Source organism: Harmonia axyridis, chromosome 3, assembly GCF_914767665.1.
Source record: "Harmonia axyridis chromosome 3, icHarAxyr1.1, whole genome shotgun sequence".
Lineage (NCBI taxonomy): Eukaryota > Metazoa > Arthropoda > Insecta > Coleoptera > Coccinellidae > Harmonia > Harmonia axyridis.
The window spans coordinates 62,627,064-62,643,864 of record NC_059503.1 but is presented as its reverse complement, the minus strand read 5'-3'; the positions used below and the strand labels follow the sequence as shown (position 1 = coordinate 62,643,864).

General features: G+C 37.1%; 1 protein-coding gene and 1 long non-coding RNA gene across 3 annotated transcripts in view; both read left to right on the top strand.

The window, feature by feature from the left end:
- The window catches only part of LOC123676239 (unconventional myosin-XVIIIa), a 136,371-nt gene that overhangs the window by 44,925 nt on the left and 74,645 nt on the right, over nucleotides 1–16,801 (top strand). The window contains exons 1-12 of one of the 2 annotated variants that reach the window (XM_045612024.1): nucleotides 1,098–1,288; nucleotides 8,993–9,690; nucleotides 9,796–9,984; nucleotides 10,043–10,222; nucleotides 10,309–10,662; nucleotides 12,296–12,608; nucleotides 12,662–12,935; nucleotides 13,063–13,464; nucleotides 13,520–13,708; nucleotides 13,776–13,944; nucleotides 16,263–16,436; nucleotides 16,489–16,698. In XM_045612024.1, the coding sequence (XP_045467980.1) occupies nucleotides 9,010–9,690; nucleotides 9,796–9,984; nucleotides 10,043–10,222; nucleotides 10,309–10,662; nucleotides 12,296–12,608; nucleotides 12,662–12,935; nucleotides 13,063–13,464; nucleotides 13,520–13,708; nucleotides 13,776–13,944; nucleotides 16,263–16,436; nucleotides 16,489–16,698 (3,135 nt within the window). In that variant the 5' untranslated portion in view covers nucleotides 1,098–1,288; nucleotides 8,993–9,009. Of the gene's footprint in view, nucleotides 1–1,097; nucleotides 1,289–8,992; nucleotides 9,691–9,795; nucleotides 9,985–10,042; nucleotides 10,223–10,308; nucleotides 10,663–12,295; nucleotides 12,609–12,661; nucleotides 12,936–13,062; nucleotides 13,465–13,519; nucleotides 13,709–13,775; nucleotides 13,945–16,262; nucleotides 16,437–16,488; nucleotides 16,699–16,801 lie in introns of those variants that run through there. The other variant, XM_045612023.1, reaches the window with a different exon arrangement.
- LOC123676241 lies at nucleotides 1,245–7,418 on the top strand. Its single transcript, XR_006746883.1, has 2 exons — nucleotides 1,245–1,377; nucleotides 7,389–7,418. It is a non-coding gene; the product is annotated as an uncharacterized LOC123676241 (long non-coding RNA).

The window sequence follows — 16,801 nt, the reverse complement described above, 5'->3', positions numbered from 1 at the left end:
TTACTCCCAGATGTTTAGCTTCGTTTTTCCATTCGTTCTATTATGACTTCTCATGCTTTCTCTTTCTTTACTGTTGTTCCTCCGAAGTCGATTGCAACTGTTTTCGATGTATTCACTTTGAATCACCATTTCTTGAAATAGTTTTTATAGGTGTATCTGTAACTGCCTAGTGATTCTACTGTGATAGTAACGGGTGTTTTTTTTCGAGGTATATAGCTTTAAGTTGGCATTACTGTTCAAGATGGCGACCGATTTAACAGCTGTCAAGTGATTTATTCTCAGTTTGGTATGGCAATTTATCATGAATAGACTCACGCCTGAACAACGCTTGCAAATAGTGCAATTTCTTCTTTTTCATTCCTGAATTGAACATCCATGATGTCCAGGAGCTGTGGTTCCAACAAGACGGCGCAACATGTCACACAGCTCGTGCCACAATCGATTTATTGAAAGACACGTTTGGTGACCGCCTAATTTCACGTTTTGGACCTGTGATTTTGCCTTCAAGATCTTGTGATTTAACACCGCTATACTACTTTCTGTGGGGCTATGTAAAATCATTGGTCTATGCGGATGAGCCACAAACCATTGACCATTTGGAAGACAACATTCGCCGTGTTATTGCCGATATACGGCCACAAACTTTGGAAAAAGTCATCGAAAATTGGACGTCCAGATCGGACTACATCCGAGCCAGCCGTGGCGGTCATATGCCAAAAATCATATTTAAAATGTAATGCCACAAAACTATCTTGCGGATAAATAAAATTCATGTCATTCGAATAATCCATCGTTGTTTTATTGCAATTTAAAGTTATATAGCTCTAAAAAAAACACCCTTTATAAGTTGAACAACAGCGGTCCTATCACCGATCCTTGGGGAACTCCGGCTTCGATTTCTCTAATCATCGACCAGGTACTATCGATATTCACTCTAGATTTTCTATTTTCCATGTACGATTCTTCTAGGATACGCATAACATCTACATTAGAAGATGATTATTGTCGCGCGCCTCCAACCCATTGTGCATCTCTATCCTACTCGTTGCCGAACCGCACGAATGGTACCGCCAGGTGCGGCAGTATCGCAGTACCTCGAGTCGCGGCAGAGTGTCGATCGCGCTTTCCTATCTCACCGCGGCACTGTCCCCCATACATGTGCGTCGATATGGGGCGTTTTTGGTGGTGATTCTCTTCTTTCTCCACGGATTATCTCTTATTACGCGTGCTTCGGTAGTTTGTCTCGCGTGGGCGATTTTTGTGATGAGGTGATGAATTAAAATTAGAGGTGGATTACTTTCGGTCTCTTGGAGGATTTTCGAGAGAATTTTTCAATGCTTTTGGAATTCTGATGAGTGTATTTTTGAGACCTGACGAGTATGTTAACTGAACAATACTACCAGAGCTTTGCTCTGAATATTAATACAGAGCAAAGCTGAAAAAAAATTAGTCTTAAAAATTACATCTGACGTAGGTGATGGTATGCTGCTTAGTGTGCATCATTATGTTTTATTCAAATTAAAGGATATTAACAAGAAAAATTCAAAATTGTTCCAAATTTTATTAACTAATGTATTATTATCATACTCCTTGAAATGAGTTAGTGGTATTTTCTAACTGAAGGAGGAACAACGCGGTATAGCTAGCAATGTTTCTACGGAACTTCATAATATTTTTTCAGAAACCATAACATAACAAGTACTGATTTTTAAACAGTAAAGGCGGAACATTTTACTTTAATTATTTTTTTATTTGTTGGATCAATGAAAGTTAAACACTACTGTATATGAAATTTTAAAGGAAATTTTTAAATACAACATAATTCATACTCCCCCCACAACGAAGATACAAGTAATTCAGTTCTATATAATTATACAGGATGTTCATAAATTGGACGTACAAACGAAAATGACAGATTACTTGGACCATTTTGAGAGAATAACTCATGAGCTTTCTTTCGATATATAGGGGGTTTGATTTTTTTTTCATAGCTCCTTCCCTTCAGAAGATATTCAATTTAAATATGGCATAGAAATTCCAATTTGAAGTTTTCATGATGTGATATGCTGATTTTGAATGCAAAGCTACAGGATGAAATTTTTTCTGGAATGATGTCCGCTTCATTCTTTCAAAATTATTTTTTTGGTGGACCACTAGTTCTTCAGAAAAATGTAAAACGAAACTTTGGCCCAGTACTACACTTTTTGGTTTCTTGTATCATAGTTTTTGGGTATATGCTACCGATTTCTAGAAAAATTTCAAACAATTCTCTAGTAATAATAGTAATATAATAAAGATCCGGTAACTAATAAGTAAAGGGTGTTTTTTTAGAGCTATAGAACTTTAAATTGCGATAAAACAACGACGGATTATTCGATTGACATGAATTTTATTTATCCGCAAGATAATCTTGTGGCATTACATTTTAAATATGATTTCTGGCATATGACCGCCACGGCTGGCTCGGATGTAGTCCAATCTGGACGTCCAATTTTCGATGACTTTTTCTAACATTTGTGGCCGTATATCGGCAATAACACGGCGAATGTTGTCTTCCAAATGGTCAAGGGTTTGTGGCTTATCCGCATAGACCAATGACTTTACATAGCCCAACAGAAAGTAGTCTAGCGGTGTTAAATCACAAGATCTTGGAGGCCAATTCACAGATCCAAAACGAGAAATTAGGCGGTCACCAAACGTGTCTTTCAATAAATCGATTGTGGCACGAGCTGTGTGACATGTTGCGTCGTCTTGTTGGAACCACAGCTCCTGGACATCATGGTTGTTCAATTCAGGAATGAAAAAGTTAGTAATCATGGCTCTATACCGATCACCATTGACTGTAACGTTCTGGCCATCATCGTTTTTGAAGAAGTACCACTGATTCCACCATCCCATAAAGCGCACCAAACAGTCAGTTTTTCTGGATGTAACGGTGTTTCGACATACGCTTGAGAATTAGCTTCACTCCAAATGCGGCAGTTTTGTTTGTTGACGTAGCCATTCAACCAGAAGTGCGCTTCATCACTAAACAAAATAAATTGGACGTAGTGCGCGATACGTATTCCGCAAAGAACCATTATTTTCGAAATGAAATTGCACTATTTGTAAGCGTTGTTCAGGCGTGAGTCTATTCATGATGAATTGCCAAACCAAACTGAGAATAAATCACTTGACAGCTGTTAAATCGGTCGCCATCTTGAACAGTAATGCCAACTTAAAGTTATATACCTCGAAAAAAAAACACCCGTTATCTACCCTGGGACCTGACTTTATAGGAACAAAGGAGGAAAAGCATTGGACAAATGCCTTGACAGCTTTTTCATGTTTTATAAGAAAATTTATCTGCCGAAGAAAGAGTGAAATAATATGTTTTATGTTTGAGATATTGTTCACAAAACAAATCTGAAATCCTTTCAGTAGTTTATGCTTAATGCCTAGAATGATATTCCTAGAATAATATTTAAATACTACATGTATGTTCTACACTTCTTCTAAACCGTGAATTGTTCTTCTCGTGTATCAAAATTCTCGATTAATTCGTATCAAGCTTCAATGATTCAATAAGAATCAGGGTTTATTATATTATTCCGATATAATATAAATTAACGTTCAGCGAACAATGGAAATATTCAATATTAATTTCGATTCAGTTTCAAACACGTCCTTGTTCTTGCAGCTTCATAATATTCCTGACACGGCATCCCACACGTTTCATTTAATCAGGAATTTAGTGAGTCAATGAGCATTAATTATTCACGTCGTTAAAGGAATGGTAAGAGGAATCGATGTACCTGTTTGATATTGAAACAAATAAAAAAAATTACGGCTAATTTCGGATGTAGGTTTATTATTTTCACGATTTTTGAAAGATCGTTCCTCAAAATCAAATAGATCTTTATTATTTTGACACGATTTCCGAACTTTTAAAATTTTGAGCCTAGGTTGATCTTAAATTTGTACTCATTTATGATGAATCGTGGTCAAATCCGATTCTATAGGCCCAGCCTACGGAAATAGAATACCTAATGAACTGAAATTTTCAGGAGGAAGTTCGGATCTTGAATCTTCATTAATATAATTTTATGTTGATCCCGCCAGAAATCAGGAAAAATTAAAAAAGAATATCGAAAAAAAATTACCAAATATTTACGTAACCCCGAAACCGAAGCTTTTGAGATTTTGGGTGCAAAAAGAAAATAAGAATTTTTAACTGCAAAATTTCAAGCAAGGACTGTTGCACCATACTAATTTCCCTTTTTTCAGATGAATCCCCAAGACTGGGAAAATCACGTTTAAATATGGTCATAAATTTTCTTTTTTTTTTCTCATTTCAACTAAGGAATTGAAAATTTAGTCCTTTAGATTAATTTAAAAGATACCGAAAATTTTGAAAAGTGTTCATGAAGAAATTCCATTAATTTTCTAGCGTAATCGAAATACTTTAAAAAATTAAAATTGTCGTAAAGAAATAAGTTCGTTTTTTGGGATTCACGGCTTGGTCGATATTCAAGCTCTTGATTCAAGCTCAAATACCTTGAGCTTGACTTGAAATCAACTCAAGTTCATGTCAAGCAGTAGTTTTTCAATTTCAAGTAAAGTATTTATTCATTGACTACTTGACTGAACTTGAGTTGGTTTCAAGTCAAGCTCAAGCGACTTGAGCTTGAGTCAAGAGGCTTGAATATCAAGCCAAGCCGTGAATCCCTATTCGTTCGAAACACGTAGTAGATGAGGAATTTTTTTTGGAATGTGCTTGAAAATGCTCTGAATATGATTGCATAAGAAAAAATTAAAATATCTGTTCGTACTGACGTTGGCGACAAAATGCGAATATAATGCGCCCTCTATAAAAACTATAGTTTGGAAATTACGGTGGTTTCACACCAAATTTTTCACAAAAACTGCTTGAGAACCAGAGATTAACTGTTGAAGTAATGAACCATAATTAATTCAAATAGTTATTGCCTTTTCTTCGTTTCAATGGAACAGTGATCAAAAAAGGCAATAAATTTGTGATGACCCATTTGTTCTACTACTTAAAAATTTAATTTTCCTTACACTGATCCCTCGATTCCTCAGTCTCTATAAGAATGTCATTTTGGTTCATTATTTCCAATTATTAACCTTTGTGATCATTTCAAAAATAATTGCTCCTTTATACATCCATTTTTATGGGTGTTCATGAAATCTTCTGTAAGGTATAAAGCTGTTTCAAAACATCGCTTCGATCATGTAATCTTATTTGTAGAATTAACCTTCCCTTGTCATATAACGATGAAATTGTTAAAATTTAATTGAAAAAAAGATTTCTTAGAGTTTGAGAATTTTTCATAAAATAATCCTAAGAACGCTGTGAATTGTTGGGCAAAAGTTCATATAATATTTACGCCTCTCCTCCCATTTTTACCACTTTGTTTTACAGATGCTTTCGGAGTATACCTAACTTTCCTCGCATGAATTTGCTAGTGCTCCCTGCAGTAAAAGATTTTAGTAGTGCTTTTAAGCAGTCCTTACACTTCAGATATGTATTCTTTATATCGCTATTATCTTTTTTTTTCTGCCTATTTCTTTATAATCTATTTTAAGGTCCTTCTGTTCAGGTTATCTCTTATTGGTATCTAATTTTTCCATTTACATTAAGTCAATAATATACTCGCGCAGATCATTTTTTTGTATTTTCTTCCACTTTCATTTGGTTGAGAATCGCGCTGAAACATTTTGCTTCCTCTAGATTTTCCGACTTTGTTTCTCTTTTCTCAAGTTGTCTCGTAGGATTTTTGAAGAAATAGCAGTTTCATCAGTGAAAAGGTCTGCCTATATGTATTGTTCTTCGTCTATGAAATATCTGAAATATCAGACAGTGATATATGCTTATCACAGATCATCCTGTTAAACCTGAGTTAATATTTTTTGTTGTCGACCTAGTTCTTTATGTGTTGACTCTGAATTACGAGTGTTATTTATGTCAGCTTCGTTGGGAATTCGAATTTCGTCATTTATCGATGAATCCTTAGTGACACGTCTTGTCACAGGGGACAATTCAAATTGTTATAGAAGAATCGGTTCGTTATTCCTCTTGAACGGAGTACCTAATATGTATATGCAGAAATATTTTTGAATGTGCTAGAATCTGTCCTAATCATGATTGCAACAGAAAAAAAATTATAATATCTATTCGTACTATTGTTGACGAGAAAATGCGAAATGAAAATAGATATTGAGTTGATATTTCTTCATTTGTGACGAAATCGGTCCCTTTCAATTCATTATTTTCAATAATAAACTTTCGAGAATTGTTAATTTCAATTCTTTTGAAATTTCCTCTGTGTGGAAATCACTCGAACGATTTTTTCAATTTTTGAATGGAACCTTCGTAAGGCAGTTTAGAATGAACTAAAAAAGATTTTTTACACAAAAAATCTATAGTTTTTGTGTTATATCACCCTGAAAATTAAATTTTAGGAATTTCTACATTCTGGTGAAAATCTACTTACAATGAAATTTATATGTTATCGTAATTGAAATTTGAAATAAAGAATGAGAAACGGGCAAGATTCATAAAACACAGTGTATCTTGGCTACGAAGACAGTAAGACCCAATAAATGGGGTATCTCCAGAACCGCCTTGATGCCACCTATGCACCTGTGAAGTATTTCCGTTTCCCAATGAAACACCCTGTAATAATCTGGAGAAATGAATATAGATACAAGATCTAGCCATTACCACATTACATAAATACTTCGTAACCTAACACCCATAATGAATCTTTTGTTATCTTGCTCGATCTCGAAAAGAGAATTTCCTAGAAAATTGTTTTGAGCAAACCCCCCCTCAACCTTGCAGTACCTAACCTCATTCGTTCCTTTTATTCAGTTGTTTCTTCACGTCTGCCTACAGGCTGCCTCATTTGAATATCGAAAAATCGCCTTACGATTGTTCTTGTACTTATTCGTTGTTGCATTATGACTTTCCTCTCTCCCCCCCCCTGCAGCGAAACGCCTAGGCGTGACAGGTGAAATTAGCATATCACAATATAATGAGATGTATTCATAAATTCTCGCCAAGATCGTGTCTAACTGTGTAAAACCGAATATATATGGGAATATTGTCAAGGTTGATTTCTTCTATTTATAAGCGGCTTTAGGAGTTACTGGTCTTGTTTGGAATATAGGTAATGATAGCGTTTTAGTACAACAAAGCGCTTATTGGAATTTGAATTGTTCATGTACGCAGATGGTCTATGGAAGATTCGAAGGTTATCTACGTTTATACGGGGTACACTCAGTACTTTCCATCGTTTCTTCCTAAATTTAGAATCGTGCAAAAGTAACAGTAATAAGCTTGATATATTTTCCGTTCCTGATATCAATCATATTCTCATCAGATTTCCACAAGATTGAAATTATAGCCGTACCAAAAGTACACTGCGCAAAAAAATTAACGCACATTCTGAAAATCTCAATTTTAATGGAAGTTAACTCTACATTGACTTTATAACTTATTTTTTATGTTCTCTCGGGAAGGTTTTGAACGAAACAAGACACATTAAATGGAAGAAAAATTCAGGATTTCACCGAATCTTATGTGAACGAAGAGAAATAAACAATTTTCAAAATACTGGAATGTTGATAAGTGATTTAATACTTGGTATTTCCACCCCTTGCGTTAATTACAGCTCGGCAACGACGGTTCATACTTAAAATGAGTGATCTTAAAATGTTCTGATCTAATCCTTCCCAGATTTCTCTGAGTTGGATTCCTAAGTCATTAAGAGTAGCTGAATGATTTTCTGAACTTCTCAGCCTTCTATTGAGGTTGTCCCAAACCTGCCCAATCGGATTGAGATCTGGACTTCTTGCTGACCATTCCATTCGAGAGACTTCAACCTCTACAAGGTGCGATGCGCGCACGATGGGGTCTGGCATTATCGTCCATAAAAATGAAATTTTCACCAATGTATGGGGCAAATGACACCACATGCTCTTCAAGAATGTTCCTTATATACCTATCAGCATTCATAGCTCCATTATCAATGACCACTAGGTCGGTGCGAGCAGTCAAAGATATTCCACCCCATACCATAATCGATCCTCCCCCGAAACCAGTAGTATTCAGGAAATTGCACTGAGCATATCTTTCATGTGGACGTATGTATACAAGGGAACGTCGATCACAATGGTAGAGGCAGAATCTAGACTCATCTGAGAAGAGAACTCTTTTCCAATCAGCCTCTTCCCAATGGATATGCTCTCTCGCAAAATCCAAACGCGCCCTTCGATGGGTTGGGGTAAGAGCAGGGCCTCTTGCCGCGACAAGAGGCCTTAAATCATATTCTCTGAGGCGATGTCTTCTTGTCTGAGTGCTAATTTTCACCCCATGAATTTGCTCAAGCTGATCTTGAAGGAGGCGAGCGGTTGCAAACCGTTGTCCTCACGAAGAAACTGTCAAGTAACGTTCTTGAATGGCAATTGTTACCTGTGGTCTACCCTGTCCTGGTCTTCGGACATTCATATCTGTCTCCCTGAATCGCTGCAACATTCTGGACACACTTGTATGGGAAACTCCAAACCTTTCTGCAATTCTTGTGCATGTCCACCCTTCTTCTCGCAAAACTACCGCTTGGGCACATTCCTCTTGGGTCAAATTGCGTGTTTCGCGTTGCATAGAGATCGAGTGTAGAAAATCAAACGAAAGAAAAACTATTGATCACTAGAATTGATCGAGAACAACTGATTTCAGAATGGAGCCAATACATTCAAAATCTGATAAACTCATCTTTTTTTATTCCTGCTGGGAAAAAACATCTGTATTGAAGAAAAACGTTGAAAGTGGTTAACATATGCAATATGCATGCATAATTCTGATAAGAATAATTATCATTGAGAACACCTTCAGTTGTAGAATAAATTTGAGATTTCCATAATGTGCGTTAATTTTTTTGCGCAGTGTATATGAAAGTAGCAAAAATAATTACACTCTCTTAAATAGAACATACTTCGGTTGAAATGTTCGTGTGTCCAAACGTGTTCGAAAACTCCTTGCGTGGAAGGGACAATGTTGTGATTGAAACCAAAGATCTGAAGAACCACAACTGTTGCAAAGGTAGCTTCCACGGCCATGGCAACTACAACACAAAAGATAAAAAAGTCCAATCCACTCTCTTCGTTAGGAACGGCTCACTTAGAGGTTCTAAAAAAGGTGACAGGTCGAGGAAAAATGAAAATCCGAAAACTGACGCTCTCCAAAAAAGTATAAACTCTGAAGGAGCAAGTGAAAGTGACTCTTTAGATTCAATCAAGAACTTCGACATTGTCGACGATGGAAAACTTAAATCATCCAGAGATGTCTGCAGCAGATTATTTGCCAATACTACAAAGGCATCTGAAGCTAAAATGAGACATCTGGACATCTTTGAATTTCAAGATACCACATGGGAGAGCGCCCTGAGAAAAAGCAAACCTCAAAAACCTGTAAAAAAAGATGGCACCAATGAAAATACCGAGAATTTTTCAAGATCTCTCAATGGTTCCTTCAGAAGAAACTTCAGGAGGAACTATGATATGAAAAATAAAGAACTAGATTGGAAAAGAGTATACTTCATAGCTAGTATAAGAAAACACATTGGATTCTTCAAATCTTTAGATGAAACTAATTGTTTCAAGTACTATCTTGAAGGGCATGTGATGGTGAGAACACGAATACATAGTTTCGCAAGTTACTAAATTTGATAGAAGTTCTAGCGCTCTCATTTCTGTTATTGCATTTTTTTTCATTCAAACTATTTATTTCAGGCAAAGACTGAAGAACATCTACTTAAGGAAAAACAATGGTTGGAGAGGGAGAAAGTATGGTTTATGCACAGAGGGGGCTTCACACAAGCGACAAAAATTCAAGACGAACTATTGGAATCGGGAAAGGTCAAAATACACATCGACCATACAGGCGAAAACCTGATTGTGGACGAGGATGATATTGAAATCGTGAGTACTTTTGAAAACAAAACAAAAATTCGTATCCATTCAACATTGCATTTCTTAGGCCAACCCACCTCAATTCGATAGGGTCGAGGATTTGACCCATCTGAGACGACTCAATGAATCTAGTATTCTCCACGTCCTGCGGCAGAGATTCGCATTCAATCTCATTCACACTTATGCAAGTACCTCAACCTTGATTGTTATCAATCCTATGGCACCTTTGGCTATTTATTCTGAAAAGGTGAGTGGGCCAACTCCAATTTCTTCTTCAAAATCCATAGGATTACCACAAACGTTTAGTAACTTTGCTGTTCACTCTATTCGCAGGTGGTTTCACTTTTCAAAGGCTGCAAAAGCGAAGACATGCCCCCACACATCTATTCAATATCTCAGTCGTCATACCACGGCATGATTTCCACGAGAAGGGACCAATCTTTACTTTTCTTAGGTCGGTCGGGCTCAGGAAAAACAACGAATTTCAGACATGCCATTCAGTATCTGGTGACATCTGCCGGCTCTCTCAACAAAGTGGTTACTGTGGAAAAATTAGCAGCCTTATGGACGGTGTTGGAGAATTTCGGAAACTGCAAGACAGTATTGAATTCGAACTCGACTAGATTCACGCAGATTTTCAGCTTGGACTACGATCAGAGCGGAGTTGTAGCTTCGGCAAGCATACAGGTAAATATTGTTAATACACTGCTCAACAATTGATAGGGATCACTTACTTGTTCTAAATTTATTCCTGAAATATTCGCTCCAAGATTATAAATTTAGTCAGATATCAGAGTATTTTCAGTTGATAATATGGTTCACTTGAGAAAAGAATGAAAAAATGGAAAGTTGGAGAGAAAAAAAGACTTTATTAGGAACACTCAAAATTCTGTGTTTGAATAACATCAAAATTTTATGATGAAACCACAAGAAGGCTGAAGTTTCGGTTAAGCTAGTACCTGGTTGGTCCCTCACGAGCTCGTCTCAAGCATTCTACCCATCAAACGATTTATAAAATTTTGGGGCAAATTCGTCCAAATATCCCGTAAAGCGTTAGAAAGGTCCTCCAGGTTATTGTAAGGTTGTTCTAAGGTTGACAATTGTCTAGACATCTCAGACCAGACATGTTCGATGCAATTCATGTCTGGAGAGCGAGCTGGCCAGTCCATCCTATCAATAGCATGAGTTTCTAGCGCTTCATTAACCAGACGACTACGGTGTGGACAGGCATTATCGTCAATTAAAATGAAATTCTCGCCCACGGCAGCCGCAAACGGAACAATTATGGGTTCAATAATCATATCGTGATATCTCTGGCTGGTCATGGTGGTGTTCTGCACAACAACCAACTCTGTGCGTTGGTTCAAACAAATGCCTCCCCATACACATATAGAACCTCCGCCAAAAGCTGTTGTGGGTACCATAAACTGTTCTGCATACCTTCGACCTCTTTCCCTCCAAGCAAGAATACGTCCATCGGAGTTGACCAAACGAAATCTAGACTCATCCGTAAATAAACATCGGCTCCAATCTTCAAGTGTCCAATTGCGGAGATCCTCAGCCCATTGCCGTCGATGAACCCGCTGTTCCCTGTTCAAACGGGGATGTTGTACCCTCCTACGTGCTCTCAAACCACGAACATGTAGTCGTCGTCTTACAGTCTGGTTCGAAATTAGAACTCCTGTTGCAACTCTCAGTGATCTATTGAGCCGCGACGCCGGGTAAGTGGGATTTCTCCTAGCATTGAGGATCAAAAGACGATCTTGGGCAGCTGTTGTACTGCGCTGCCGACCTCCCCCATGAACATAAGCTACTGAGTCGTTTTGGATGAACCTATTCCAAGCCCGACTCACGACACTTTGCGAAACATTCAACCGCCGGGACACTTCTCGCTGGGACAAACCTTCCTGTATCCACCGTATGATTTGGTCCAGTTGCACAGGAGCCAAACGTCTTCTCGGCATGACTGATAAGCTGATATTGTTCTCATTTCTTCAATTATTGTCACCTTATGTGTTTGAACGAGAGAAAAAAAACAGATTTAATAACAAATACCACATTGCTTTTCACTCCACCTGTAACAGCCTACAGATAATAATCGATTTTGTGAACAAGAGCCGATGAAGTGAGGAAGACTTTGATATAATCAACTCAAAACATCTTACTTTTTCCTTAGAGAGCATATAATGTACAGATATTCACGAGATAACTTGAAAAAAATACAAATGAAGAGAAGTTCATAAGTGATCCCTAGCAATTGTTGATCAGTGTACTTTGATATCAAATGATCAATTCGTTTAACTTACATACCTGTTTTCAGATTCTTCTCCTTGAGAAAAGTCGAATAGTCAGAAAATTGGATCAAGAAACCACATTCCATATAATGCAAAGAATACTGTGTGGAGTTGAAGGTAGACTCCGCAAAGAACTTCTTCTAGACAATGTTTCTGGCAATGAAACCAACCACTTCTTCACTCCTTTGCAAAAACACGAAGATAGACAAAGGGCCCAGGCAGAGTTCATCAAGGTTTGCTCTTCCATGAATATTCTCGGCATCACCGAGACCGAGCAGAAAATGATATTCACAGTTTTAGCTGCAATATATCATTTGGGTTGTGCCGGAGCTGCAAAAGGTTTTAACAAATGATAACATTTGATTTCAATTAGTTGATTATTTTTTTTGTAGCTCCCAGCAATAATAGATATCAGTTTGCAAATCCGCAAGCAGCTCAGAGGGCTTGTACTTTGCTCGGAGTGAATGTAGAAGATCTATCTAGGCTTCTTTTCAGTACTACTTCTGGTGGCATGGTGACACCAAATGCTCCTAGGGCTCCTTTAAGGACTCCATCTCCTATTGACAGAGGATTTGACAGAGAAGCAGTTGGAATGGAAGCCATAGAAGGACTTATTATTGGACTGTACTCGGAGTTATTCAATTGTGTTGTTTATTTGTTGAATAGGTATGCTTGGTTCAATATCCTAAATCTAAAAAAATGAGAAGTACAATAATTTACTAATACTTGATGATCTAAAGACTCACAATTCGTCGCAAATTGAACTTTTCAGAAACTAATTCGATTTTTGCAGGTCATTATCTGCACCAAATCACTCTGTGTCGTCCATCTTGCTGGTGGACTCTCCAGGCTTTCAAAATCCAGCCACGTGCGGACATCAGATAGGCGCTACCTTCGACGATCTATGCCACAACTATCTGCAAGAAAGGCTGCAATTACTCTTCCACAACACTAATCTGGTGGCGCCAAAAGACAAATACGTCCAAGAGAACATCGATATCGACTTCGACACGAACGAAAACGAAAGTCATGTGAATCCTTTACCTCTTGTCAACCTTTTGGACAAGACGGCTCAAAATAGCGTGGTACGAACTTCTTACGCTGATCTTCATGAGGCTGATAGGCGAGGACTCTTGTGGCTGTTAGACGAGGAGGGAATATACCCAGGCTCGAGTGATGAATCCTTCATCGAAAGGTTGGTTGACTGTTTTGGGTTGTATGATTTGTGTCTAACTGGTCATTGGTTTTAGGCTTTTCACGCATTATAGCGACAGAGATCATCAGTTGTTACTCAGAAAAGCTCCAGGAAATAACCAATTTCTACTTCATCACCTTCAAGGTACCAATCCAGTTCTTTACACTGTCAAGGGATGGCTGAAGAGTAGCAGAGAGAACCCTTTGTCAAGAGCCGCAATGGGCCTCCTGTTGGAAAGTTGCAGGTATGTGAGGAAATATGGGAACATCAGAACATAAGAGGTGATTACTACATATCATTATTCGTTACAGGGAAGATTTGAGCAAGCTCTTTGTTAACGTTAGAGGCTTAGGAGGTTCATCTGCTATGAGTGGATCTATGTTGGCAATAGACGGTTCTCAGTCTTTGAAAAGGGCTTCCAGCATGAGAAGAACGTTTGGTGGTAATGCTGCTGCGAAGAGAAGAAGCGTTTGTCTCCAGGTGAGAATATGAAAATTCATACATTCGACATCAACTTTTTGAAGCAATAAGTAATGAGATACAGCTTTTCGAAAATATGCCACATTTTGAAGAATGCAGATTTCGGTAGAAGAAAGCATGTTATTTGGCTCAAAAATCAATATTTTCATAAAAATGAAGTATTCAACATATCTATCTATAACATACATACTATGTAGTACCTAAGCTACTAGATCTATTTGGTGAGGATAACTGCATAGCTGAATCTTGGATTTTTTGACAAATTCACGATATTATACTTTTTTAGACTTAATTTTTGGTTCCCTTTCTATTTGAAACCTTTGTCTAAGAGTTATTTTCGGGATAGCTCAATGTCAATGAGGATCAAACTGATGACGACATGGATTTAGCCAGGTTTAAGGGGTTATAACTCCCTGTCGACTGTTGGCCAACGATAATCAGAATCTTTCACTTATTTTCCAAATTTGATTCGTGAAAGGAGGGGTATGATGAGGGAGCAAGGTATAGGGTTTGTATAGAATGCATAATATACATACATACATAGATTCGAAAATTCATTTATAATAATAATAATAATGTATTTTTTCTACATTCATGCAAAAAGCAAAACTTTATTGAACTATGTTTAGTGGAAAAAGAAGTTCTTTATTGCACTAGTGCAATAAAGTTTTTATTGCACTCATCTGTCATTCTACTTCAACGTGCTGTCATCATGACAAACATAAACGTCATTTTCCTACACCCAGTGCCACACCTCAATAAATCATTTTTTGCTTTTTGCATGAACGTAGAAAAAATGTTGTATGCAACTCGTGCAAAAATTGTTTATTGCACTCGACGTGAAATTGTCCGACGAGGCCGTTAGGCCGAGTTGGACAACACGTCGAGTGCAATAAACAATTTTGCATACAACATTTTTTCTACGTGCAAAAATTGTTTATTGCACTCGACGTGTTGTCCAACTCGGCCTAACGGCCTCGTCGGACAATTTCACGTCGAGTGCAATAAACATTCACTTTTTGCACTTGTTGCATAAATAACTATTATGAGCCTGAAAATAAATGCTATCATCAGCGAAGATTCACATTTTCCGAAATGTGTCATTTTTTCAAATGCTGTAACTCCATTACCTATTGGTTCGAAAAGTTGTATTGCAAGTGATTTTCATAGAATGATGCACTTTTTTGTATACTTGAAAATACTTTCTCTATTTCAGTATATTAATGAGTTCATTACAGTTCCAAAAACGGTGCTGTAATGAACTCATTACAGCATTGTTTTCAGTTATATTTTTTGTTCTGTGGTTGTCTACACAGACTTCCAATCCTGTCGAAATTCAATACATGTCAAATCGTCAGTATAATATAATTTGGATATAGTGAAATGATTTGCAACTTTATTCGAAATTTCTCTTGATTCTGGTGGTGTTAAATCGATTTCGTTAGACATAACTCACGAATTTCATGCGTAATTATTTCAAAATTCGAAATGTACGATTCAAATTGAAATTCCGTAATCTGTCAATTTTCGTAACAGTCACACCAACTGCCAAGATACAATACAAATGTCACTAGGATGTATAATCTGAATTTAACTTGAATTTCAACAATATTTTACAAAACTGGACTGAAATAGAGAAAATATCGTCTAATACTCGTTGCAAAAGGCAATTCCAACACTCATGCGTTCCAAAACTCGCTCGTTTTCGAATTTCGCATTCGTGTTGGAATAGGAACTCATTCTGCAACTTGTTTTAGAATATACTATTCCAATTCAAACTTTTTGGCCTAGACTAACACATATGTAAGGAGTGGGTTTATCAAAGGTCAATATTTTTCAAAGAATTAAGATCGCATAATCAATAAGTGCTTATACAATATCTACAGTTTTGCTCATTTTCTTATTTCAAAGCTGATGTAACCACACACTTGTCCACGGGATTTTGTTAGTAGCGTTTGATGCAAATTTTTTCCACAAATTTGATCCCATCAGACACAACAGGATACTAATTTAATTACAAAAACATGTTAAGTGGATAAGGTGCTATCCCAACTGAGTCGTTATAGAGTAAATTTTTTGATTTCATTTGAAACAAATTAGTACTGACATGAAGGCAGGAGCCTTTGAAAGCTCGTCATTAACGCGCCAATTGCAGAGTTATTTATTATTCTTGATGAATTAAACTGAAATATTATTAGCCAAGGATGGATATGGGTTGTATTACTTTCGAAATATGTTGTTGGCATACGGAATATTTGAACATTTTATTATGTTACTTCAATTTTGTAAGGTTGATTGCAGTCACGATTTTTTTGCAGACTAAATTCACCATCGATGGTCTGATAGAAACTTTGAGGCGCACCAAACTAAGATTCGTCCAATGCATGCTGCCATGTCACGATGCTGCATGCAACGACGTCAGTTCGAATCTTTTGGGAGTTAAGAATGAAGGAATCAACGACTTGATCAATTTACCTCTGTTGAGATCTCAGGTTAGTTTTTTAATTGATTGTTGGATAGGTATTTCATTTGTAATGATTTCAGATACGAGGGGCCCAAATTTTGGACTCTGTGAGACTCAACAAACAGGGATTCCCTAATTATATGCCTCTAGGAGAGTTTAGGCGACGATTCAAGTTACTATCGGGTGATATAAAATCATCTTGTCCGATACTAGATGAAAGGAAAGCAGTTGAAGATATGTTACAGACATTGGATTTGGAACTGACAAGTTATAGAGTCGGATTAAGTGTGGTGAGTAGATTTATTATATCGTTTATTCCAGCAAAACTGGTATGAGAGTTGAAAAGACCTTATTGATGGAACATGTATAACATGGCAGATAGATACTACATTT